General features: G+C 35.3%; 2 protein-coding genes across 3 annotated transcripts; both read left to right on the plus strand.

Annotated features, from left to right (window-relative positions):
- Positions 1-270: 270 nt before the first annotated feature.
- On the plus strand, positions 271-4,487 carry LOC113109364 (ankyrin repeat and SOCS box protein 11). The gene is made up of 7 exons (XM_026272977.1): positions 271-1,218; positions 2,367-2,446; positions 2,634-2,741; positions 2,831-2,981; positions 3,067-3,201; positions 3,961-4,146; positions 4,228-4,487. The coding sequence occupies exons 1-7, from the start codon at positions 1,122-1,124 to the stop codon at positions 4,350-4,352; spliced, it is 882 nt and encodes a 293-aa protein (XP_026128762.1). The 5' UTR covers positions 271-1,121; the 3' UTR covers positions 4,353-4,487.
- Positions 4,488-5,511: 1,024 nt separating this feature from the next.
- Positions 5,512-25,784, plus strand: LOC113108691 (synaptotagmin-like protein 5). Of its 2 annotated transcripts, XM_026271969.1 has the most exons (17): positions 5,512-5,772; positions 13,233-13,595; positions 14,176-14,382; positions 14,547-14,662; positions 15,387-15,495; positions 15,877-15,979; positions 16,078-16,207; positions 17,012-17,112; positions 17,324-17,401; positions 20,361-20,426; positions 20,585-20,763; positions 21,632-21,734; positions 21,823-21,984; positions 22,065-22,173; positions 22,705-22,834; positions 22,928-23,136; positions 24,966-25,784. In XM_026271969.1, the coding sequence occupies exons 2-17, from the start codon at positions 13,471-13,473 to the stop codon at positions 25,106-25,108; spliced, it is 2,070 nt and encodes a 689-aa protein (XP_026127754.1). In that variant the 5' UTR covers positions 5,512-5,772; positions 13,233-13,470; the 3' UTR covers positions 25,109-25,784. The 2 variants fall into 2 exon arrangements, with proteins under 2 accessions (XP_026127754.1, XP_026127755.1); XM_026271970.1 differs by lacking the exon at positions 20,361-20,426 and having other exon boundaries at positions 5,514-5,772.
- The last annotated feature ends 970 nt before the right edge of the window (positions 25,785-26,754 follow it).

The following is a 26,754-nucleotide window of genomic DNA, read 5'->3' on the forward strand; positions in this document are numbered from 1 at the left end:
ATTTTGCAGTTCACGTTTGATTTTGGGTGCTGTACATTTCAAACCTGCTTTCTTTGCACTTGTTTATATTGACCTTCACTGTGAGTTTTGTGAAAATGATTATAATGCACAAAAGCTCATCCTACCTGAAATACTACTTGAATTATTTTTGTTGACACAATCTGCAATAAACTTTCTTACAATACCGTAAGTATTACATTCTTTTATGTTTTTTTTATGTTGATATGAATGCATTTGTGGGTGCTATTGAGATTTTTGGTCATGCAAAATCTAAAATCTATGTAAAATTCTACTTGAAAAGTGCAACTGTTGAGTATAAGTTTGGTACATTATGGTAAAGTAGTTTTTTCTGTTGTAGATATGCTAACACCCGAACAGGACAGATAATACACACCCTCACCCATTCAAGGCTATACCAGGAATCGTTAACACACACTTATCACCCGTTCTGACTGCTTTCACACACATGCACATTCAATAGCCTCCCTATCCAGCTTGGACGGTCCTGTTCCTGCATAACACTGCATGCAAATCATGTTTTGCTGGAGTGGCAGATATCACCATTACATTTGCAGTTATATTGGCTAAGGTTCGTGGCTCATTGTCTTTTTTAAGTTTTAGCTATTTTGCCTTGCTGTCTATGCAAAATCATATCTGTTTTTGAGGTTGTAGATCAAAGTTTGCAATTAAAAATAAGATGAATTTATAGTGGCTCATTGGTAGAGCATTGTGTTAACAGTGCAAAAGGTTGTGGGTTCGATTCCCAGGCAACACATGTTAGGTAAAAACCATTAGCCTGAATGCACTTTAAGTCACTTTGGATAAAAGCATCTTTTTAAATGCATTAATATAAATTGTCTTGACTTTGTTTCTGGTTAAAGGGGTTTTGTATGTTTTTGACTCATTTTGAGGGGATGTGTTTATGCGGGGGATGCTCACCTCTCAAGTTTAAGGAGATGGGGTGCAAGGACATACTGATAACAGTGGGAGGTGCATTCTTGCCAAGGGGGGGTTTTTGTTTCTCTGAAGGCCATATAAACTCTGAAGAGTTTCTCTGTGCTACTATCTGAATTGTTCTCTTCCTGCGAGGTCTCTGAGGTGTCTTCTTGTGAGGTTTATAGATGGCTGTGGTTCATGCTGAAGTGAATGTCTGGAGTAAGCCATGGGATCACAGGTTTCAGTTGTATGGAGGACATGTGTGTAATACACTAATGGCAGGTAAGTTTTCATCCTCTACCTCTGTTGTTCTCCCTCTTCCTGAATGTTTTTAGCAGTCAGATTTAAGGACCAAGGTCTCTTTTCTCTTCGTTACATTTTTGTTGTTGTTGTGATATCCCCTGAACTGTCACCCCTGGACCTTGAGAAAGATGTTATATGATAGTATTGCCAAGTCCATACAATTCAGTTATTATACTCACTGAAAACAGAAAAAGGAAATAATGGTCTAGATAAGCCTGTTTATCTTGCCTTTGCTCTGGCTTAGCTTTAAATGCTGTTAAGGGATACATTTATTCTAAAATATTGGATTGTATGTAGGTTTATTGGTTATACTTTGGGGATGAAACAGTCTCCGGATGTTTGTTCATTTGACCTCTTATTGAGGTCAGAGTTGTGACTCAGTGGGCTGTGCACATGCTAAAAACATTCACAAACCATTGGCTTAAAATTTACAATTTTTGCCCTGGGACATTTTCCTATTCCAGTCCCCCTAGCTCACCAATTAACTATACTTTACTATATAACAATAGCAAAAACTGAAAATAAATAAATAAAATACTAATACTCATGGAAAAATCCTTAACCTTACCTTTAATCATTAAAAGATAAGAATCACTAATAAACAAAGTTTGTTTATGCAGCACATTTTATACACAATGGTAATTCAAAGTGCCTTATATTAAATGATTTTAAAAGATCATCAAAAATAATCATAATAGATGCATAAGGAATAACAATTAAAAATGCTATAATAATAATATCCTTTTTTTATGTGTTCTTAAAGGGACAGTTCACCCCAAAATGAACAATTTGTCATCATTAACTTTGAAACAAATTGTTCCAAATGTGTTCAATTTTCTAATGTTCAGCACAAAAGAAGATATTTTGAAGAATGTTGATAACCAAACAGTTGATGGTGATCTTTGACTTCTATAGCATGGAAGAAAAAAATACTGAGGAAGTCAATGGCGTTTGACTATATAATGGAGTAGAGTAGAGATAATTATTTTTTCTGTATATCACTGATCTATATATGTCTCTATTATAGATCAGTGCTGTATATACATTATTATTAATTTAATTAAAAACAACAAAAGTATATATGGCACAAACCTCATTTACAAATGTCCATGTCTCTGCTTTATTAGATTCCTGGGATGACAGAACACCTCTTCATGATGCTGCTTTACAAGGAAGATTGCTGCCATTACGAAGACTGCTTTCACAGGTACTGATGGAAGAAACACTGCCATAAAATGTTTTACACTGAATACAGTAGTTCACAAAAATATCTGGACACTTAAATATGTGTCATTACACTATAACAAAAATCAGTCCTTAAAAACAGACTTTGTATGAACTGGATACTCCCTTTTTTGAATGGAAATGAATTGTTTATGTTTGCATGTGTACAGGGATATAGTGTGGGAATGGCTACATTAGATGGAATCACACCACTGCATGAAGCATGTGTTGGAGGCCATTTCACCTGCGCTAAACTTCTCCTGGAACATGGTGCTGATGTATGTATATACCTTCCCCTTTATTTACAGCCTTTATTTTGCTCATTGTTTCTGCATAAACATGCATAAATGGCTATATATGCATTCAGGCCAATGCTGTCTCTTTTGATGGAGCCACTCCTCTCTTCAGAGCATGCTTTAGTGGAAACCCCGCCCTCGTCAGCCTCATTCTGATCTACAGTTCTGTCCACCATCCAGCTCATCTGCAGAGCTCACCTCTCCATGAAGCAGCAAAGAGAGGTACGTATGATGATTTGTGTGGATTTGCAATGCACTGAAACATTGGGATATCAGTAAACCAGACGTCTTTATGTATCTGCTTCAGGTCACACAGCATGTGTTGAACTGCTGCTGTCTCATGGTGTGAATGTGGACACGGAGGTTCCCAGCATAGGAACAGCGCTGTACTGTGCATGTCAATCCAAGGCAACAGAATGTGTACAGAGCCTGCTGATCTCCGGTCAGAATCTCTCTCTCTCTCTCACACACACACACACACACACACCTCTTAATAGGGTAATAAATAATTTTTAGGGCCATTACGATCATTACAGAAATATAATTTTTTTAAATGCATTTTACAGTAAAAGTGTTTAATTTTTGCGTGTTCTCAAGGGTTCATTACATTCTGTAGTATAATTTAAAAAATATCCTGTAGAGATCATGTTTTCTCTGTTTAGGTGTAAATAGATTAAATAAACCCACACACACATCATCATCATCGTAATTTTTAATATACTGTTCCAGCATTTATTCATATTTTTATTAGCTTTTATTTTGCAGAATTTTTTCAGTGTACAGTTTAATTTTAGTTTTAGTAATTTATATTATTATTTTTATATATATTTGTACATGTAGCTTTCATTAATTTAAAATTTTAGTTCAGTTTTAGTTTTAGTAAGTTTAGCACTAAACATGCTTTTTTTTCTTGTCATATGTACAGGGTACTAAGTACAATGCAATTCTGATAAGACACTACACAGACATGTACAGTATATACAGTGCTAGATGTACATAAAAGTATAAGTATGCATATAAAAAGTTACATTATTAAATAGATTATCAAAAAGCAGCATTAGCAGCAAAATAGGAGAGATTATCAAAGCTCTCAAGGTTTTAGTTAATAATACAAAAACTGCCAATGAGAATAAGCTTGTTTCAATACGGTAATAAAAAAATTTGGGTGGAAATTTTAACACTGCTTCTTGCCTCCCTCCAGGTGCTGATGTACATTGTGGGCGGGGTCTTGACACACCTTTACATGCTGCAACCAGGGTGGGCGGGGCAAAAGAGGTGGAGCTACTGTTAGAGCATGGGGCTGATCGGACCTCAAGGAACTCTGAAGGAAAGAAAGCTCTGGAGTTGACATCAGATCAGAGCATCAAACATCTCTTGCAAACAACAGGTACATGAAAATATAGGATATCACATGAAAACTCAGTGTGCACCTGTGTGCAGCAATACTGATTTTGGCTTGGTTCTCCAGGTCCATGCTCCCTGTCTCAGCTGTCCAGATGGTGTATTCGACGTTCCCTGGGACAAAAAGGACTAAACAAAACCAAGATGCTTTGCTTACCACATCTCCTGCACAATTATCTTCTCTATCATTAAAATACACATAACCATTCCCTGTCAAAACATGGTTCTCACAGTAATCATTTATTTTTTTATTTTTTTGTACACATTTTTACCTGTAAATAATCTTTTTTTTCTTTTGTACAAATGTATCCTTTTTTGTTTTGTAATAAATATTTGTATACATTCAAAGTCTTAATTTGTTGTAATTAATGTATGACTATATCCATACAAATAAACAAACAACACACAAACATCATATATTTTTATATTGTACAAACTTTATTTTCTATCCCCTTACCCTGTCCCTACCTCTAAACCTAATCATCATGAAAAAAATTTAGATTAAAAAGTGTATATATATATATTAGTCTAAAATAAAGTGTTTTGTTTTAGATTTTTTTTTATTATGTACGTATGAGTGTATATGTTATATATATATAAATCTAAAATAGAAAGTTTTGTTATTTCAGATTTCCCCCCAAAAAAACAACAACAAAAAAACCCATTTGTTTATAAGCCATTTCCTTCCCTTTCCTCAATTCTCTCCCCACAAGGTCAACATTTACTGGTAATACTGTAATTGTGGGGACATGTGATCCCCATAACGAAAGGAATATCAGGGCGACACACACACACACACACACACACACACACACACACACACACACACACACATACACACACACACACACACACACACACACACACACGTATACGTGCCCACATGAACATTCATTATGCCTACTAATTCAGACAGAGTGAAGACTAAATTGACTACTAAATGTATTTTTTTTTACTCCGTAAACAAGCATTACCTGAACTAAACAGCAGATGGCACCTTTGTAACATACTTTATAATTATTTTAGTAATTTTATTGGATAAATTATGATAAATCACACCCCATAAATGGCTTTAAGATTCTTGCTATTTTCAGTTTATAAGTGCTTTGTATGCTAGTTTTTTAATAGGGTCAATACAAAACAACAAATGGTGACTCCGAAAACAGAGGTTAGTAAAACTATAGGCTAGCAATAGCATACATTAAATAAATAATAAAATAATAATAATGAACATTAAGCTACATTAAGATATCTGTCTGTCTGTCTGTCTGTCTATCCATCTATCTGTCTATCTGACTGACTCAACATATGCTGATTCTGAAATATGCTGAGGATATTCCCTCTCCAGTCGCAGAGAGAGATTATGGCACACTTGCGATGCAGACGCATAGAAGACTCTGTCTGTGTGTGTGTGTGTGTGTGTACTCGGTCACGGGGAATCCGTGGGAGCGCACACTCCGCCCACGCCATGATCATCTCCACACGGTGAGCGCGTGGGGGGGTTGCCTCGCGCGCGGAGCTCGGGCTGCAGTGAACACGCGCTACAGAGCTGCTCTTGACCATGTAACAGGACTGCAGTTCACGGGATACTGACGAGCGAGCGCTGCGGCAGGTAGGACACCAGTTTATATGTCGGTGTGCTTCATGTATGCGGCTTGAGGGAATAAACGTGGATTTACGCTGATATGGACGCAGGAACTTCAGTGCTCCCATTCTGTCTCCTCTTCAACTGTCTGTTTCTTCTTTATATTCTTCTATCGGTTACATAATCTTAAAACAGTCTAAACCGCACCAAAGTCAATGTCAGATGATATTCCCTGACAAGTAAGTATGTTTTAACGCTGTTTGTGGCATTACCTATAATGTCGTCTCACCAGGTGTTTGAACAGGTGCAATGCAGCAGAGCGTTTTTCTGTTTATCGAGGAAACGTGAGCCTCAAGTCGTTTTCATATCTTTGTATAGGCAATTTTTGCGAAAGTTTAAAAGTGTCGCCACGGTTCGATCCGAGGTGTTTATTGTACATATTATGTGATATGTGTGGCAAGTTGTCCCACTTTTTACTCCGTGAATATTAATATCTCTATTAATATTAATATTAATAATATTAATTTGGTCTCATTTTGAATCTGTTGTATTCACTTGAATGCTATTGAGTGAATATGAGGATACTGATATATATATTTTTTTGTAGCACATAATTCACAAATTTAATTTAATTGAATTAGGCTACCTAATTTAGTAAGGAAACATTAAGAAATCAAGCCTGTTTTGCAATTATATATATAGGTATGAGGATAACTAACATAAGGGACAGGAGCTAAATCACCTTTGTACAGTGATGATTTTTGTCATCCATGAGATGTTCTTTAACCTGTTTACATGTGATTATCTTTTAGTATGATTTAGTATCCAGAGCTATATTGTGACATCATGAATGGCAAACTGGCCCACTACTAAGTTGTTGCCTGTAAACTATTATCTGTCTAATTTGGTTTACTCCACCTCTTTAACATTTAGAAACACAATTTTATAAAGCTGTTACAGTGATTATCACACTGAGAACCAGAACAGATGTCCTACTAGTGTAGACAACAGATTAAACTCTGCATGTGACCGCTCACACGGGTCGAAGAGTGCTGGTGGAAGTTATACACACGGATTTGAGTGGTGAAACACACAGTGACGGGGAAAAGATGTGATGTGTCATCTTTTGTGTTTTATGGGCAACAACATAGTAAATCACTTCTGTTTTCTGAAGCATTAGCTATTAATACCTGAGTGAGACATAATCAAGATCAGAGGCAGCTGGAGGAACAGCACATCAGTTTGACTGGACAGGGGAACACTGTATTGCTCACTTGTTCATACTCTTTCATAGCTCCAGCTATTTATGTTTAACGAAAGTATCAGATGTTCATTCTAACACAAGAAGTAGACACTAATGCGACAATTGTGAACATACAATATGAGTATAGAGCTGGATTATTATATTAATTTTTTTCATTTTATATATATTTTGTAAAAAAATGTTAAAGAGTATATTGAAATTTATATCCTGGCAAACCAAAAAGTTTTTAACATTGTTGCTATTTTTTTATATTTTATTCTAATTTTTTTTCTGTAACTGGAGACTTTTTAATTTTACATTTTTATAATACATTAATACATGGAGTTTTAATATCATTAAAATAATGCAGATATTGATAATATAAGTATTTAAACCACAAAGTAAAATAAAAAAACAAATACAAAATTGACCCTTTGAACATGGAATTTTACTCCCATAAAATCACTAAGTGTCCCTAATATTTGTAACCGAGTGACTGATACTGATACGCACAGAAAATATATTATAGCTTCCCTAAATAGGAAAATAGAAACACTGACTGTTAACTATACAGACAGGAAACATTAGTGGCAGCTGGACTGTGAGAACTAAATCAATTTCATTTCAATTCAAGACTGAAAGCAAGCTCATGAAAATTTTAAGGCCTTTTTGTAATTTTAATGTGCACTGGTCCTGAAAGAGAATGTGGGTTGGAAAGTTTAACTGACATCACAGAGGGACCAAAATCTGTCATGTCCAGACAGTAGTAGTATATATAAAGTGCTCTACCATATGATTAACTGCACAGATCATTCTACTTATGTCCATTTTAACAATCACAAACATACTCCCCATAATTGACATTTAATATTGATTAGTGTGTATTTGTGTTTAAATAAGATGCATGCATTAAAGATTCAAAGGGGCACAGCTGGAGAGGAGGAAGACAATTACATTGCACGTCGTTAGTCCATTAGTGCATGTTATACTTCAGAATTGGTCTGAATGTGTCTGGAGGGACTCTAGCGACATCATTTGATTTATATCTGCCTCTTTACATCCATGTTAAACTTTGTGAACCATATATTTGCCATATATGATGACTTTGAAATAGAAAATGTTCATTTTATGATTAAAAAGTTGCTTCTCTTTGTGTTAGTCTGTGTAATATAATGTAATTTCTGACATTAAATATAACAAACATGTACATTGGCATTATATTGACTGTTTTCCGTCCTGCTTTCTATAGATTTTGATATTTGTCATTTTAAGGTCAAAATCTCGTATCGGTCGACCACTACTATACTTACAACCCAAGACCCAGTTTTTTCTTGCTAATCTGCATTTCATAGCTTTTTGTCCCTTTTTTATTATGCTAATAAAGCCTATTTGAAAGGCATAAACATGTATGAGTCTAATCTCTATTAAGCCAGGTGTTGTTGGTGAATGTGTCTCCATCATTAGAGGAGTAATTACTGAGCTGAGAGCTGGACTGGCAGCTTGTTGACTTGCTCTCTTGAGATTTATGCACTGGACTACATTTCCCATGGTTCTTGCAGCATGCTTGTCATCTGTAATGTTGCTTTCATATCACGTTGGGATGATCGGATGGCATCATCGCAGTGTCTTAATTTCACAGAGGGAAAAATCAGGAATGTGAAGAGTCACGATTAAAACGTGCTGAAATTGGTGTTGTTGTGTCTTTTTGAATTTGAATAGAGGAGCATTTTATTTCAAATCCTTATGACCGGTCACAAAAGGAGGCAGAAAGTTGATCACTTTCATTGAAAAAGTGCAGTGTGACCATTTATCTAAATATCTATTTTTTTGTTCCATGGATGAAGGAAACCAATGAAGGTTTGTAACAACATGGGTTTGAGTAAATTATGACAAAACTATTAATTTAAAGTACACTGCTGTTCAAAGTTTGAAGTCAGTAAGATTAAAAAAAAGAATAATTATTCAACAAGGATGCATAAATTGCATTAATGTTTTATTTATAGTCTATAATCTATTTAAAATAGGCTATATTTATTTAAATGCCCTCCTTTTTAATTTTATATTCATTACCGAAATATGTATTATTGCTTCCACAAAAATATTATGCAGCAAAACATGTTTACCATTGATAATGATAAGAAATCTTTCTTGAGCAGCAAATGCCACTGAAGACTAGGGTTATTATGGTGAGGAAATTTTCCAACCGGTTAATCAACATATGACAACACTGCTAATAGCAGTATCACCTTGGGGGTGGGCGTTCCCTCTTTTCCTTGCTTTCCTTAACTTTTAAGTAGCTTGTAAAAGTGGCATGCACATTTTACTTTCACTTTCAAATAGTGACAATTCGGCATAAAGCAATTGTTAGTTTGAATTTTCTCACTTTTCCTCGCTTGTCTTTTAAATGGCTTAAAAGCACCATTACTTTCACTTTCGAATTAGCGGCAATTCATTGTTAAGTGCTTAAATGCAACAACAAAATACAACATCAAATTCACTTTAGCCCATATATAACTTTTATTAACTAAACAAATAAAAATACACCATGCTATAGGGCAGGCTATGCCTAATATAAAATAACAAACAACTTACATAAAGTTTAAATAGGTATACAAAACTGGAAATAAGTAAACGTATAATAACCAAATAAATAAAAAAACGTTGAACGTTTATCAGCAAAACAAATTAGAAAGCATGGAGGCACAGCATACACCTTGATGGCAAATAAAATTAATAAATTACATAAAGTTTAAATAAAGTAAAAATCAGCAAACACTGTGGAACTAATTAAATAAAAAACACATCTTTAAAAAAACTTCCACAATCACCTTAGATAAATGGCAAAATTCAACAAGCTTTTCAAAATCCAAAATATTGCCAAACAGGTGCTTTTGCATTTTGTTTTCAAAACTAAATCATACGCCATCGTCTTGTTTGTCTCACCTCACTCTTCATGTCCATCAGCTCGACTCACTCTCCTCACTAGAGAAATGAAGTCTGATCTGTGATGCGATCATTTGACATGCTGCATTGAGTAGCCGCGATCAGTTTCTAATTGTAGTGTGTTATTTTGCTCAACTAAATTATTTCTATTATCATAAAATATCAAAATGACAGTGGGGGTCAGTGCCGTGGTAGTCAAGTGACGTAACCAGCGTTACGGCTCTACACCAGTAGGCATCAACTATCGTGGCAAGCCTAATCAAGACAGTAATGGTTGCTAAAACTTCAGCCTTGCATCACAGAAATGAATTACTATATTTTACTAGATATTTTTTTTATATATTCAAATAGATGACCATTTTTTAATACTTTACAATAATTTTAGTTTTTACTGTATTTTTGATCAAATAATTGCAGCCGTGGTGAGACTTATTTCAAATGTCATACTGGCCCCTGACTTTTGAACAGTACTGTATATTGTTGAACAGCACAAGTGTGTTGGTGTGTGTTTATACAGGGCTTTGTGTACACTAATGTGTGTACTTAGGGTGGGATCCAGTGAGTTACCGCACCTTTTGTAACCCTGTATTTTTTTTATTAAAGCAGCTCAGCAGTTTACATCTTGCTCTTGGGTTTTTTCACACCAACCTTCAGACTCAAACATATTCAAACTCAAACACTTACTAACAACTGCCTGACAATGATAGCAGTAAGAGGGAGAGGGGAGTTTTTTAAATTAGTGCTAGACATTTCTGGCCCATGCTGTCCTTTTCCTCAGGAGAGAAACTGAAGTTGCACTTTCAAAGATCATGGAGTTTGTGTGTGTGCGCGTGTTTGTGTGTCCCTGTAAACAGTTCTCGCATGAGAAATTTAAATTAATTTGGCTCCACATCTTCCTGGTGAGTCAGACACTTAATGGAACAAGAACCTCAGTTACACAAACGAAACATAAACGTGTGCAGTTCAGCTTAAAGCAAATTTTCGTGCTGTGACATTACAAATAATTTGTCACCTGTATATGACACAGATGTTTCACCGATGGCAGGCACATTTCTAAGTGTAAATGATGGTGTGAAAAACAGCTTTTGATGGTTCTGATTATGTAGGCTGGCCTGTCAGACATGGTGTATCAGACTATGTCAGACAGACAGACAACAGAATATAGGAAAGCAAGTCATGTCCACACACACACTGGAATGCATATTTTCTGTCCTTCCTATTTGTCACTCACTACTGATTTCGAAGAAACCTGCAACAAAGATAAGATGACATATATGCAGTAACTGCTACATATTAACCCAGACCATGCACACAGACAGTGCTGGGTGTTGGATATGACCCATAAATCAGTGCTTCAAAAAGGAAATTAAAGTTGTCCACAGATCCAAGCCAGTACAATGCTTCAGTCTTGATGGGGCTTCCAGCAAAGACAACTGAATATGAATGAAATTGTTACAGATCAGAGCTGGCACTTTATAAGAATACAAATTTACATAATGTACATTATTACAATACCTTTCTCCCCAGCCTGGCACAAATGGCTCAATTAGTTCTGGGCTTGATGAAGGCCCCAGCTTCTGAAAAACGAAATGTGATGTGATTGGTTAGTTATCCCAGTGTATTGTGATTGGCGAACAGCCAATACTGGTGTTTCAGTATTGCCTGTACAGCAGCACTTCTTCTTTGTAATCGTTGTCGTCTTGTGTGATGCACTCACCTGCGACCTCACCCCTCCCCACCCCCCCAACAATTCAAATTTCCATAGTCAGGAATTATTTTAATAATATTCTAATGGGCCGATTTGTGACATCACAAAACCTGGAATACAATGCTTTAGTCCAAATGAGCCATTCGTTGTAGAGCTGAAAAGGTATTTTAAAAAAAGGATACAAATATCTCCCTTTGGAGTGGACTTTGAGAGTTGTAAATCTTTTTTTTTTTTTATGCCTAACCTTACACACTACACAATGAATAAAATTCAAAAAGTGAAAAAGCATAATAGCACCCCTTTAATCTTACGGGAATATCAAAATAATGACATACGTAAGCTAATTTTATAATAATTATAATAATGACTGTTAACAATATTCAAATAATCCTAATAATATTATAATAATGTAATATACATTATTAATTGTAACAATATCAGCTAAACCTATGTACGTTCTTGCTGACATACATTAGATAAAAGTTAAAATAAACAAATAATTAAATTGGTTTGTAATAGTTTGTAATTATCATATTAATATAACTAAACACATTGATAATGGTCTTGTTTAAATTAAAAGCACTAATTTCACATGGACATTTTTCAGGTAGCCATTTTATAGCATGACCTTTCTTCTGGATTTTATCCAATTACAAAAAACAAAAAAGAAAAAACAAATAGCATTGCTGGAAGAGAATGTAATATGTTTTCTTATACATTTGCTGAATCATTCATTGCTTATAACTGAACTTGTAAGAAAGAATTTCTTTATTTTACAGAACATACCCATTCATGTATTTTTATTTTATTAAACTATACTGTTTCATTATTTAATAGACTTCAAGCTCTGTTATTTACCCTATTTGTGGAAAGTGTGTGCTGTTAATTCAAAGGTTATAGCTTCAGTCCACAGCATGACTGATGTACGGTGATTACTGTCCTGTTCTCTCACTCTTGTGCTCTCGAGCGAGACACTTCACCCCAGATTGCCGCTGGCAGACTGCCACTGCAATTAATGTATTGTCACTTTAGATAAAAACCTAAATGGTGACTTGTTAGCCGCATCGGTTTGGCTGGGCTTTCATACAGACATCTGGACTGTCAGTCAATTCACAAAGCAGATAATAAAGATCATCATAATCCATAATACAGTTTGTAATAATGAACCACATAAAAAGTGCTTAATTTTGCCTCTGAATTATTCTTATATATAATTTTGGATTTGTATACATATACTGTATGTGATCCATTTCATTTAGATATTAATTATGGTTTTAAAGGTTTGAATATTTTTTCCCCTCTGAAGTTATTTGCTAGTAAAAGGATTTTTATTTTATTTTATTTTTTGAATTAAAAGAGTAGTTATAGGTTTTTATTATCATTTTCGACCATCTCGCTCTGACCTTTTGGTTTCAATCTAACCTTTTTTTCTACTGGGACTTGGGAGCATAATTTTTCCTAATATTTATTTAACTCTTTTGACTTCAACTAGGTCATAAGGTGAATCAGAATTCACCAGTTATACAATAAGTATGAGACCCAAAATACCCTGATTGATCACTGATGGTTTTTATATGGATGTTATGCTTGCAGGCATTCAGCAGGTGAAAAGGTTATCAATGCACTGACCAATAGGATCACAATTGTCAAGAGATGAATGTCATTGTCTGAAGATCCGGGCAGATGACCTTTTTGGGGATGTGAAGATAAACTGAAGCAATCCTTCATTCTGACTGAGGATTCCAGCTGCATTCATGAAGCATAGTTGTTAGTGGTTTGTTGCCAGTTTGATTGGCTGAGTCTTCCTGGAGCTCTGTGAGCAGTTCTTTAAATGGTCATGGCGAAGACAACCGATTCCCTAAATCTGTCCTTCCTCCTGGAGCACGAAAGGCAGATGATCCTCAGTGTTCTCCAGAAAGATGAGAAACTCCGCAAGCGAGAGGAGAAACGCATCAGGTAGCGTCTTCAGTGCACATCATTTCATCACAAGCAGTCATTTTCTTTAAATGTCTGTGCATATATATATACACACACACACACTTTTGCAAAAGTAGCTACTGTGCAAGAAAAGTAGCTAAATACATTTAATAATTTATAATGGAATTGCACAAGAAATTAGGGTTTATGAATGAATGAATTGTTCATGAAAAAAATTAAGGGTGCATCAAAATTGGTAAGAAATTATAGTAAATATAACAAAAACAGAAAAAACGTGAAGACTACCATAAGTAATTTATATAAATTATTTCAATAAATATTAGATATGAACAACAAAATATTCAGGTTAAAATGTAGTGACTCAAATCCATGACTCTTCTTTTATGAATTTACAAGGCATCCGAATAAACCAATTCACTAGAATGAATCTGTACATACTGTATGTCAGAGAAAGTGACATAAAAATCACTATGTGGCGTTGAAAATGTCTTTTTGAAATGGATGAACTGTGTTCAAAGCAGCAGACCTGCTGTAGTTAATTTATAGGGTGAATACATTTAGTTACTCCCCAACAGTGATGCCAGGTGTCCCTCTACAGGAAACTGAAAAATGAGCTTCTAGAACTGAAGCGAGCCGGGCGGCGTAGTTCAGCGGATCAGCGTGAGTGTGCTGTATGTCTTCGTGCTCTGGGTCTCATCTTGCAGAGGGGTAATGTGTGTACTAACTGTCATCAGCGCGTCTGCAACTTCTGCACTGCTACACCTCCAGACAGCAACTGCAGATGCACTGTGTGTGCGAAGACCGCGTGAGTCACACACAGCATCCATACACACTCTGCTCTGTAATGGTGAATAGATAGTAGACACCATGAAATTGTCGACAGTTCATAGGTGAACCAATTAGGCTGTGATTGGCACTTCTATAATTGGTCCTTACACGGTGTTGTCTGTGTGTGACTGGCTGATTTAGGGAGCTGAAGGTGGTTACAGGAGAATGGTTTCTGGAAGAGAGATCCAAGAGGTTCCAACAAGCCAGCATTACCAGCAGTGATGCAGTCAAACAGTCCATCCTCAGCAGTCCTCCAGGTGAGACCAAATCAGAGTTTGTGCCAACACTCAACACAGACATCCATCACACAGTGCCTGTAAATGCTGCCATACACACTGTCAGCACTGTCATTCTTCTCCAGGCTCTTTTTAATGATTTGAATCAGAATAGTTAAATGTTTCAGTATATACAAAAAAATATATTAATGTAATTTTTGCATGTCCAGTTTGACAGCAGCTTTGACTATAAAAAGCAGAATTCCGATCAGGTTTTGCATTGATTAATGGTAATTTATAGTGAATAATATTTTATAAAAATAATAGAAAAAATATTTTTGACGGCTAAAATCATTGATTGATTAATTGATGAATTAGTGCTTCTCCAATGATGTAATTTACTCACCCTCAGGCTATCCAAGAGCTTTGCTTTGTTGAGTTTATTTCTCTATTAGAACAGATTTAGAGAAATTAAGCATTACATCTCATTCTCACCAATGTATCCTCTGCAGTGAATGGGTGCCATCAAAATGAGTTGATAAAAGCATCACAACAATCCACATGTACTCCTAAAATGTTTTTCTAAACAAATCCATCAGGATATTTTTAACCATATTGTTTTCTCTATTTTGTTTCTCTGTTTTTGTTTTGACAATTGTTAGATGGAACTCCCACAGTGAAATTGAATTGATTTTTTTTTTTTTTAGCTTAAATTGCTTTGATATGCTTCTCGTTTTATTATGAATATCTGTATTTGTTTATGAAGATGGAGACTCGGCTCACAGATCATCAGAGATGGAGAGATCGTCTACGCCACAGCCTGAGAGATCAGCTACGCCCCAATCCCAGAAAAGCACAGGGAAGAACAGGAAAGGGTGAGGGGCATCATTTATAGTCCATTCAGTTGGCTATGCTTGAAATCACTTACTTTGATACGGTTCTTGCTGTTAATAGTGTTTGTGTTTTATGCTTTCTTCTTATGCCTGGAACATTTGCTTAAATGTAACACTATAAACGCTGTATCCCATAATGCAATGCACTCAACCATTTACAATATGACGAATGAGCCAAGAGTAATAAAATCCATGATTTTGAACATGCTGTATGATTAGTGAGAACAATAGAGCCTCCGGCTGCTAGAAATGAATCCTGTTGCATACTGTTTCACATATTAATTTGGAAAAATGGTAGGCAGTAAGCTAGTATTTCGTTCTGTGCCAGCATGTGTCTGCTCATTAAGGCTGTCTGTGTTTTAGGAAGAGATCGGTTGCAGTGGAATCATCAGGGTTACCAACAGTACCCAATAACATGAGAGCACAAATGGTGAAAACACCGACTCAGACGGAGACAAGAAACAGGGTAACACATGATCGCACAATTGCATTCCTGTATACAGATTTGCATGCATGACAGGAAAGCAGTGTTTAGTGTCTGTGCGTGTGCATGTGTTTATTCAGCCGGATGGGGCAGAGAGCGTGTCTAGTATACAAAGCAGTGACAGCGTTCCTGAAAAGATGGCGGATGGGCGGAGACAAATGGATTCTAGCACACCCTCTATTGCCGTATCCAGAGCCTCCCTCTCATCAGGTATCACCATGGAAACAAGTTCCTGCCAGTGACACTAGTAATGACATTTGCCCTTAATACTGTCCTTACATCAGTTCACTGTAATATTAAAAACTTTAAAAAGTCTGAGGTCACACTGAAAATGTGTGCTTCCTAATCTGATTTAAACATGGGAATAAACAGATACATCATGCTAAACAGAAATACAGTATATTAGAAGAAATGGAGTAAACAACAAAAAAATGTCTTTGAATTTTTAAACCTATACTTTAAAAAAGAAAGTAAAAAATAGAGAAATATCTATGAGTAGAACTATTAAGATTCTGCGCTATTGCTCTATTAAGGTTTTGCTCTTTAGGTCAGTAACAAAATAATATTTTTTTACAACAGTGTTTCTCAACCATCTTGACTCTTACATCCTCCCATTGTCCACAACAATGTTTAAAGACCCCATTATATTTTGTGTTGTTTTTTACTCCCACAAGATAAAATATTTTAGAGCCTGTCATAACTAAATACATGTATATTTATAAAAATACCTGTGGAGTTACACTATTTTATTAATTTACATAACTTCTACAGGTCTTGTGATAACACTTTTTCACACTAATTAGGCTGCATCACGTTTTTCAATATAGTAAGATCCATATTCTTTCAAAGAACATCTTTAAAATAAAGATAAGTAAACAAAATGAATAAAAAACATATTGTACTTTTTCTATACAGGTCTCAGAATTTTGGACATCACTGTGTGTCTTTAGAAGTATTATGAAATATAAAATAGGCAGAAATGTGGTTAATCACAGCATCTTCCTCTCTTCACAGATCGCAGTCGCTCTGAGTTGGACCTCAGTAATCCTGGTGAGGGGCTCAGTGAAGACCCTCTGATTAGTCGATGTCACTCAGTTCCAGGCCTGAACGATGTGGTAGCTTTCAGACACAGTCTCACTTCTCACTTGGAATAATTTTTTTTCTTGTGAGCAGGATATGATTTCCAGACAAGGAGTTAAAATAAGAGACAGCCTTCTGTAATGAGATTTTTTTTCTGATTTCATATCACAGAGTGAAGTGATGGTGTAAAGGAAATCAGTGCTGTTTTCGATGTAATATTCGCTAAAGGAAGTGTTTTTGCTTTAGGACTCGGATGAGGACATTGATGCGGTGTTATCAGCACACTACAAAACCAACCGGAGCATCTGCAGCGCGCAATCAATGGTATAATGATTTGCACAGCAACACACACACACAAACACCATAATCACAGGTGCTTTGCTGCAATTTGTGATTGCTGGCTTTGTGCAGATGTCTGACTGAAACAACATATATAGCCTACTCATTCCTCTTTCTGTGTTATGCTTGTGTGTGCTCTATGTTTAGACTTATTTGTGTGCCTTATGGCAGGTGAACCAGAAATCCAAATCTTTACCTCCTTTTTTTGATGTTAATGTACACCATATGCTTTAAAACTTGTTCCAGCTCATGCCTTGTGGATATTAGCATTTCCTCCTTCTGGTAAAATATCCAGTTACATGGGATCGCTTAATTTGTTGACTCACCTGGCAGACCCACACATGAATTTTTATCACCCAATCTCATATACACACAGAACACACATTAACTACTGAAAGTGCATCATCATATTTCTCTGTTCTTGGCCACACACACTGCTGCAGGTGGTTCATTAAGATACAACAAAGAGAGATAATTCAGGCAAACAAGAAGACAAGTGGTCTCTTTCAAAACAGCTGACATAACTCGTAGCTCATGCAGTCTCTAATAGCTAGATGAGTCAGATGTGAAGGGTGCAGAATGAAGAGGGAACACAAGAAAAAAGCAAAACAACTAGCAACTACAAAGTCGCATTTTCACGGAATAAATATTCTGCCATTATTTACTCACCCTCATGTCATTCGAAACCTACATGACGTTCTTTTGTTGAACACAAAAGATGATGTTTTGAAGAATGTTAATGCAGCTCTTTGACATACTGTGAGAGTGAATGATGACAGGGGTGGTCAAGATCCACATAATGACAAAGCACCTTAAATGTAAATGTGATGTGATCCAAACAACTCTTGAGATATATTCCAAATAAAATACATTTCAATGAACTAAAATATATTATGCAATATTTCCCTACTGAAAAATAAATATACTAAAATGTATTTTAAATACATTAATTTCATGCTAAATTTATGTACTTAATAAAAATACCCTGCAATTGTACTTTTAGTATACGAAACTGTTATACTTCAAGTCTAATTTTGTACTTAATGCACTTGAATTGTGCAAAAGTAGTGCTGAAGTCCAACTAAAGATACACTGAAGTAGGCCTTTATTTGATTGTGTTGGAACTATTGCAAGTATACTTTAGGTACACTTTAAATATCTTGTATTTAAAGACTGATAAAAAAAATAAAATACAATCCTTATCAATAGAGACAATATAACACTCTTTAGACTTAATACTGTATTAAGAAATGTGCATTGTACACAAATAGTACCCAAATAAAGTTTAATTATAATTTTTAAATCAGTAAGTCTGGAGCGTGTGTGTAGTTGTAGTAGTGTAGTTGAGTGCTGTAGTTGTACGCATTTATTGCAACTACATTTCGTCATTTTTCATCACAAACAGACTAATGAATAACTTGACACAACTCTGTGGAGACCAGCTGTTCCTAAAGTGAAAGGGGGGCCCACAGAATAATTTGCTATAGCTTAGTGTATTTTAAAGACTGTAAAGTCACTTTTAATCATGATACATGCTGTGATTTATTCCAAAGTGATTTATATGATGCATTTAACATCAAATAGAAAAAAAAATTTAAAAGCAGAATTTTTTTTTAAAAGCCTGGTACAAAAAGTGGTCTATATAGCTAATTTTGCCCTTCATGACATCTGTGAGGGGATTATTTTTTTTATAACTCATCCGTTTAAATTATATTAAGTCTTAAAATTCTGCATAATTAAGGGCGTAGCAATTTGAGTGACAGGTGGATTGCTGCTGCTGTCACCACTGTCGAGGTAGGTGGGCGTGGTTTCAGCAACCAGCTCCCGCCTCTTTGCACATTTTCAAATATCTGGGAGTGATGCGCGGTGACGCACTGACAAAATGGTGACGGCCGGCTCCATCTACTTTGAGCTTCAAAAATGCTCTTGACATCTTGATGTCACAGACACTACGTCCATGTTTTCATACAGTCTATGACTTAACCCATCGGTAGTTTTTTACCATGTGAACTAGAATAGGCTACTTGCCTAAATGTTGTTCTAAAGGCTTATTAATTCTTTTTTTTTTTTTCTAAAACACGCAAAAAATGTCAGCTCTTGCACGTTTTGAATGTTATAGGCCTATATATACCCAAGCCAAGTTATTATTCTTTCCATTTTGTCTTAGTGTTTAAAATATTTATTCTGAAACTAATTAATTAATTAATTATAAACAGACTTACTGGGCGGCAGGTTATGGGCTGCTTACGGTGTTTTTTGTCATTTTTGGAGGCGTTCAGCTCCAGTTACCATTTGATGTTACTATATGGAATGGAGTAGTGATGCGTAATTTTTTTTTTTTTTTTTTTTTTTTTTTTTTTTTACGTAACACTGAAACAGAAATTAACATCTTCATTTAGTTGAAAAATGAAAACCGAAAAATGTTTGGGTAATTCAGCTTGAGTAACTGAATTAAACCATAGAAATGCATTCAACAGTTGAGTGGCCTCATTTCATGCGAACAAATTTGAAAACACCTTTTTCTTTTGTAGCTTATCCATATTGTGTGGATCAGATAGACACAGAAATGGTTAAAACACATCTTCTGAGAAGTGCTGATTAAACACCACTGTTTGAAATCATTTTTCGCTGTTTGAATATTTTCAGTTCTAAATATCAGTGCATCACTAGAAAAAAGCCATATGAATGTTTTGCCAAAACACTCCCTTTCTGGAAGAAAAAAGGTCAGATGGGTTTGAAATTACTTAAGGTTGAGTAAATACACAGTGTTCATTTTTGGACTGTGACATCTACAAATAATCAAATGTGAAAAAAGCTCCTTCCTGACTCCAGCAATCTGTCTCCTGTCATATTATCAATGTTTTCCTTATTCTACCTTTCTGCTCTCTGTTTTTTCCTGCTATCAATCTTCTCGTCTCTCTTTCTCTCTCATGTCTTATTCTAGTCTTCTACACCTGCCTCGGAGAGAAAGTGGGGTTTCCTTAATGTACCTGACTCAGACGCTGACACTGTGAGTGTTGGGTGTGTGTTTGAGTGCAGATGTGTGTCTGTCTGTTGGCTTCAGATTCTCTCTCTTGCCCTTCTGTACCACTGAAGAGTCAGGCATGCACTCAAACACAAGCTTGTGAAAGATGCACCCCAAAGACTCTGCTTTTGTGTGCTCTCCAGACCAGCATCAACAGTATGATGAGCGTGTACAGTGAGACGGGGGACTATGGCAACGTGCGGGTTTCCGGGGAGATCCTGCTCAACATCTCTTACAGCTATAAAACAGGAGCACTCAACGTGCTCGTCCGCGAGTGCCGCTGCCTAGCAACCGGAGATGAGAGGAGACAGCGCACGGATGCGTAAGGCCACACACACACACGCACACACACCGCTATAGACTTCACTTTGAGCCATGGCAGAGCATCTCTGTATTGCATGTATTTGCGATGGCAATATATTAACATTAGATTTATCTCAATTTATTATGTTAGTAATTCATTTAAAGGGATAGTTCTCCCAAAAATGTAAATTCTGTTGTTATTTACCCACAAATAGTGTTATTTTAATATTATTTTTATATATTTATTATGCATGAGATTTTATTTTCATAATTTTACATTTTAGTAATTTAGTTATGTGCTTTAGAATTTTTTTTGGATTTATTTATTCTATTTAGCTTTATGTATTTTTCTTTTTTTCTTTTGGTTTTATTTTTAGTACATTAACTTAGACATTTTATTTCAGTTAGTGGCCAAGGTAGCAGTTCTAATTTTCAAGTTTTTTTTATCAAATAATTATATATTTTATTTCAATTAATTAAAAAATTTAATAGCTGATTTTCAGGATAATTGTTGGTAATTTAATAATTTTAAATTTGAGTCCATTCCTCAAAAAGCACTTTGATTTTATTTTTATTTAAATTATAAGTTTGATTAACTTAGCTATGTGCCTTTGTCATTGTTAATAGTTTTTTTGTTGTTGTTCACAAACACTTTTTGTTTTCTGTCATTAAAAAGAAACCAAATGATTCCACATTAACTCAATAACTATAAGATTAATCTGTAATTCCTGACATTGAATTATTGTAGTTCTTGACTGCTCTAGATTCATTACATAACTTGTATAAAGTTGTTTATTTGTTGTATCCATTTAACATATCATTACAAAGGTGTCAGAGGCTGATATTGTAAAAAAGCAAACATTTTGGTATTGTGTGTGTGTTTGCAGCTATGTTAAAACGTATCTCCTGCCAGACAAGTCCCGTCAAAGCAAAAGGAAAACCAGCATCAAAAGCAGCACCACTAACCCTGTGTTCAATGAAAACCTGAGGGTAAGAGTCTTCATGCCTGCCTTACAAGGTTGATGAGATTTAGTCAGTCAATTTAAAGGCTCTTATCTGTCTCTGTCTCTCTGGATAGTACGTGGTCAGTCACTCTCAGCTGGAGACGCGCACACTGCAGGTTTCTGTCTGGCATCATGATCGTTTTGGACACAACAGCTTCCTGGGGGAGACGGAGCTGACCTTTGACTCCTGGCAGTTTGACACGCAGATAGAGGAGTGGTTCGCTCTGCAGCCCAGGGTGAGCTGAGCTCAACACACACAAACAGAAACGGTGTGAGAGATAGAAGTCTGATACTGAAATGTGTGTGTTTGTGTCAGAATGAGTCTTATGTGGACTCAGTGATGCACTACAAAGGAGAAGTGACTGTGGTTTTGAAGTACATTCCTGCAGAGAGAAATCTCTCCCTGCCTCTGGACCAAGTGCAAGGTATGATTTAAAATTAGAAATCATATTATTTCTCCACCTTTTCATTGTTGTCAAAACATATGACTTTTATGACGGCGCATTACTGAATATTAATATGGCACTTGTTTATTTATGGTGCGGTTTATAATCATGATGTTACCTATCAGTTATAAATAGCTTACAGTTAGGTTTGTAAACTATTACATGGAAGAATAATTTATTATAATTATTAATAATAATATATTATTTATTGAAAATTTCTTTGTTTTTGCTGTTTATAAATCATTATAAAAATGGTTTTATAGTAGACAAAAAGTAGAATATTTATACAGTAAACTTATCAAATATAAAGGCAACCAATTAATGTAAATTATAAATGAAAATACGTGATGTAAATTTAGAAACATTTCATCTATCCATGCTAGGATATCTAATAATATCTATATCTCTATCTAATATCTAATCTTTTTGACAACAACATGAGATTGTATTTTCCTAGAAGCTGTCTGTGTACATTACTAGTATTAAATCAAGCTCACGTTTGTTTCTTAGTGAAAAAAGGATTTCTGAAAGGAAAGAAGACCATCACTCTTCCTAAAGGAGGAATGGTGGAGCTGCTGGTTAAGGAGGCAAAAAACCTGACAGCAGTCAAAGGAGGGTCCTCTGACCCGTTTGTTAAAGGGTGAGTTCATTTATTTTCACCTTGTAAACTCCAACTGCTTCTTCTTATACTTCACAAACTCACTCTCACAATGCTTTTCTTCTTGCGTACCAGATACCTGCTGCCTGATGACAAGAAAAGCACGAAGCACAAGACGGCTGTGGTGAAGCGCACAGTAAACCCACGCTGGAATCACACCTTCACATACTGCGGCCTGCAGGACAGCGATCTGGACAGCGTGTGTCTGGAGCTGACAGTGTGGGACAGAGAGCCCTTCGCCAGTAACGTCTTCCTGGGAGGTGTGCGGCTCGGGGCAGGGACAGGTGAGTCTTTCTTTAGCTCAGCCTTTTTTCAGTTTAGTCCAGAGAATCAAATTGAAGCTTTGCATTTTCCGCATACAGAAATGTGTGTAAGAACAACAGAACTCAATATTAAATTGCAATAATATTACAGATGAAAGCCTTTTCAGGTTTCATTTTAATTTTAGTAAATTTATTTTATCCTTTTGTTTAGTTTTATTCTTTTTTTAATATTTATATATTGCTTTAATTTATTTGAATTTTATTTTATCTCAGGTTTATTTCAGTAAATTAAAACATTTGAGTAGTTTTAGGGTTAGATTTGATAACAGTTTTGGCCATCACAAGCCCTCTTTTAGCGTTAAAAACTAATTTCAGGATTTTCTAAAGATGTAGTGAAACATTAGAGATGAAAAGGCATGGATACAGTTATTTAAACATTTTTCAGATGCAAAATTTATGGGAGGAGAGCATATAAATTCAGTTACACCAAGTTCTCAGGTTCTCTCAGGAATAACATTCATGCTTGTTTTTTTCAATTAGATCATCTGCTTCCTATCCCTGCTGGATTCTGACAATGATATATTTCTTATTATATTTCCTACATTAGTAGGATAGATTTGTATATAATGCTTTTACTGTGAACTGTTCTCTGACTCAAATTAAGATAATCATTAAATCCCAAATGTTCTTATACAATTTCCACTGTAATGTTCTTTCCAAACGTCTCCTTAATCAATCATCAATGATGCATGAAGCACATTTTGTATTAATTTACTGTTACAAATATGTTTTATTCATGTCTTCACTCACTCATGATCAGATCATTCGTTTTCTCTTTGATGATCATTTATTAAAGAGACCAAATTCTACACGTTTACCATATTTATAATCATCAATGGTACTTCAGGTTTCTTACATTAAAATCAGTTTACCAGACTAATTTCCACACTTTCTGGACATTTAATGAAACAATTTTTGCAACTTTACCTTTATTCATGTTGCAAATGTATATATTGTATATTGACTTGTTTTTAGTATTCTAAATATTTCAATATTTTGTAATTCAAATAAATGCTGTTCTTTTGAACTTTCCATAAAAATATTAAGCAGCACAACTGTTTTCAACATTGAAAACTTGCTTTTTGTTTATTGTTCTGGATATTTTAAAGGGTTTTGAAACATCTTGCTGAAGGACTGCAGCTGGAAATGACTGAAATTTTGATTAATGTGTGTTTTCCTTATAAATAAATTGATAATATGATGGTATAAAAAAATGTCAAATCAAGATATTAAAATGATTTCTGAAGGATCATGTGACACTGAAGACTGGAGTAAATCACAGAATGCATCACAGGAATAAATGTACTTTTTAAACTATATTCAAATAGCAAACCGTTATTTTAAATAGTAACAATATTTCATAATTACAGTTTTACTGTATTTTTAATCAAATAAACAGTCTTTGTGAGCATAAGAGACTTCTTTCAAAAACACTAAAAACGTAACAACTAGTTTATTAAAACAGTAAAATCAATGTTTATATGTGTTTTGTTTTTGAAAAGAGTTTTTTTTTTTATTATTATTGTTTCAAAATAGCCTAATGACAGTGATTTTCATTTGGAATATTTCTCTGCGATACACTAAATGGGCTCTTTGATGTGAATTACAGCCGAACACACACACACAAAAAAAATGACCTAGCTAGCAACAAGTTGATTTAGTTTCTTTAAACGAATGTTTGACATTTTTTCCTCTCTGAGGGTCTGACATATAAAGCAGCACGACTAAGATTTTCTTCTCGTTTTGATCTTGCATACAGAGCAGTTGACTGACCTGTTTGTGACCTGCAGGTCTGAGTTATGGGAAGGAAGTAGATTGGAACGATGCCTACGGGGAAGAGCAGCGGCTGTGGCAACGCATGATTGACAACCCTGAGGTCCCGCAAGAGTGCACCCTGATGCTGCGGTCCAGCATGGCCAAGAGGAAGACATAGAGAGAAATCATCACATCCGCTTTAAAGTGCTCTTTATGTTCTTTGGAAGTACTCATACGCTCTCTAAATTCTCAAGATAATTACATGTACACACATATGCGCCACTAAGGTCCTTTTTACACCTGATAATAAGATCCATCTTGACTGAGACAGATTGGCATTTCAGATTTCAAAGGAAAGAAACTCAGATTTTATGTCTACATGCATCTTTTATGTCAGTGCAGTAACTGCATGTTGTTAAAGCACAAAAAGTTCACAAGAAATCATACAAAGTCATTTTCAGTCAAAGTTTATTTTAGTCCAGTACCTGTATTAAGCACCCTTCAAAAGATGTTGATCAGGCTTATTGAAGAAATGTTCTAATTGGATGGTTGATTTTAAAGCTACATGTAACTACTTTTCGGGCAGGTGTACACTGTCCTTCACTGACCTGTCTTCATTTAGCTCTGACAGCTTGTGATTGAACAGCTGAGATGAATCTGTCAGGTGTAAATGGTGCGACACACTACACTCCAACCCAGGTGTGATTATATTTTCAACCAAATGCTCACTGACCAGAATTGTGAATAGCACATGAAGACTATTTCAAAAGAGCACAGAGAACATGATCAGCAAAGCTTACATTTGTCCTGTAGGAACAAAGCACAAAGCACTTCCTCCAAACACACACACAAAAAATACAAAAATCTATCCAATTTGCACAGATAGCACCTGCATATAACACTTGCACAAATGAGAACAATGTACTAGATGTGATCAGTCATTTCTATGAGCACATTTATATAGACATGCATAAAAGATGTTATGATAATTGTGTCAGATCTGTCACATGCACATAAATTTGATTAAAGAGAGACTGATGCTGACTGAAATTGCATAGCTTAAATTTCACTTTTAATGTGAAAACAGAATTGTGGTGTAAAAAAAAAAAAGAATATCTGAGGTCATGTGATTCATTATGTTGAACTAGATTTACAGTTCCTCCAAGAAATTCCAATGTTTTTGGTAAAATGATAGTTGTTAACCCAAATAGGAAAATTAAATTTCTATGAGACTAGTCACAATTCAGCATGCAAATATTAGTAGATTATTTCATCTGCCACTGATCTATCACACCCCACTCCAAAGGGGAAAAAAAAGCTATATAATATAACCAAAAAACGCAGACACACACACACACACACACAAAAAACATAAGACTAAAACTATCTCTATATATATATATATATATATATATATATATATATATATATATACAGTATATATAGCAGAAAAGAGAATAGAAATAGAAAAAAAGAGATTGTAATACAGAAAAGGATCACACACACATTGCATAAGCACAATGCCTAGAGCCCTATATTGAGTTTTGAGGTGAGTTTAATAGAAATTCCTCAGTTGATCCTATCGAGCCGTCATGTCACTGTGAGGTCTCCATGAATAATGTGTGCACCCCCATTATACCTAATACTTTTGTTAGCATCAGTCAAGTGAATAGACCTTATAGGCAACTCACTGTTTAATAAATTGAGAGATTTTGTGGCATGTATATGGCTCACTGCTTGACATCCAAGTGTTATCATGTCTAATATTGTCTGAAGCTGTTTGATTCACAGCATGTTTGGTGTCTGTGTGCCGTTTCCTCTCTC

This window comes from Carassius auratus, chromosome 9 (assembly GCF_003368295.1).
Source record: "Carassius auratus strain Wakin chromosome 9, ASM336829v1, whole genome shotgun sequence".
NCBI lineage: Eukaryota > Metazoa > Chordata > Actinopteri > Cypriniformes > Cyprinidae > Carassius > Carassius auratus.

Bases quoted from the DNA above. Each gene is read 5' to 3' on its own strand.
- LOC113109364 (XM_026272977.1), top strand. From the start codon at position 1,122: ATGGCTGTGGTTCATGCTGAAGTGAATGTCTGGAGTAAGCCATGGGAT. The intron at 2,982-3,066 runs GTACGTATGATG...TATCTGCTTCAG, and splicing joins CCATGAAGCAGCAAAGAGAG to GTCACACAGCATGTGTTGAA. The intron at 3,202-3,960 runs GTCAGAATCTCT...GCCTCCCTCCAG, and splicing joins ACAGAGCCTGCTGATCTCCG to GTGCTGATGTACATTGTGGG.
- LOC113108691 (XM_026271969.1), top strand. From the start codon at position 13,471: ATGGTCATGGCGAAGACAACCGATTCCCTAAATCTGTCCTTCCTCCTG. The intron at 15,980-16,077 runs GTAACACATGAT...GTGTTTATTCAG, and splicing joins AGACGGAGACAAGAAACAGG to CCGGATGGGGCAGAGAGCGT. The intron at 17,402-20,360 runs GTATAATGATTT...GTCTTATTCTAG, and splicing joins TCTGCAGCGCGCAATCAATG to TCTTCTACACCTGCCTCGGA.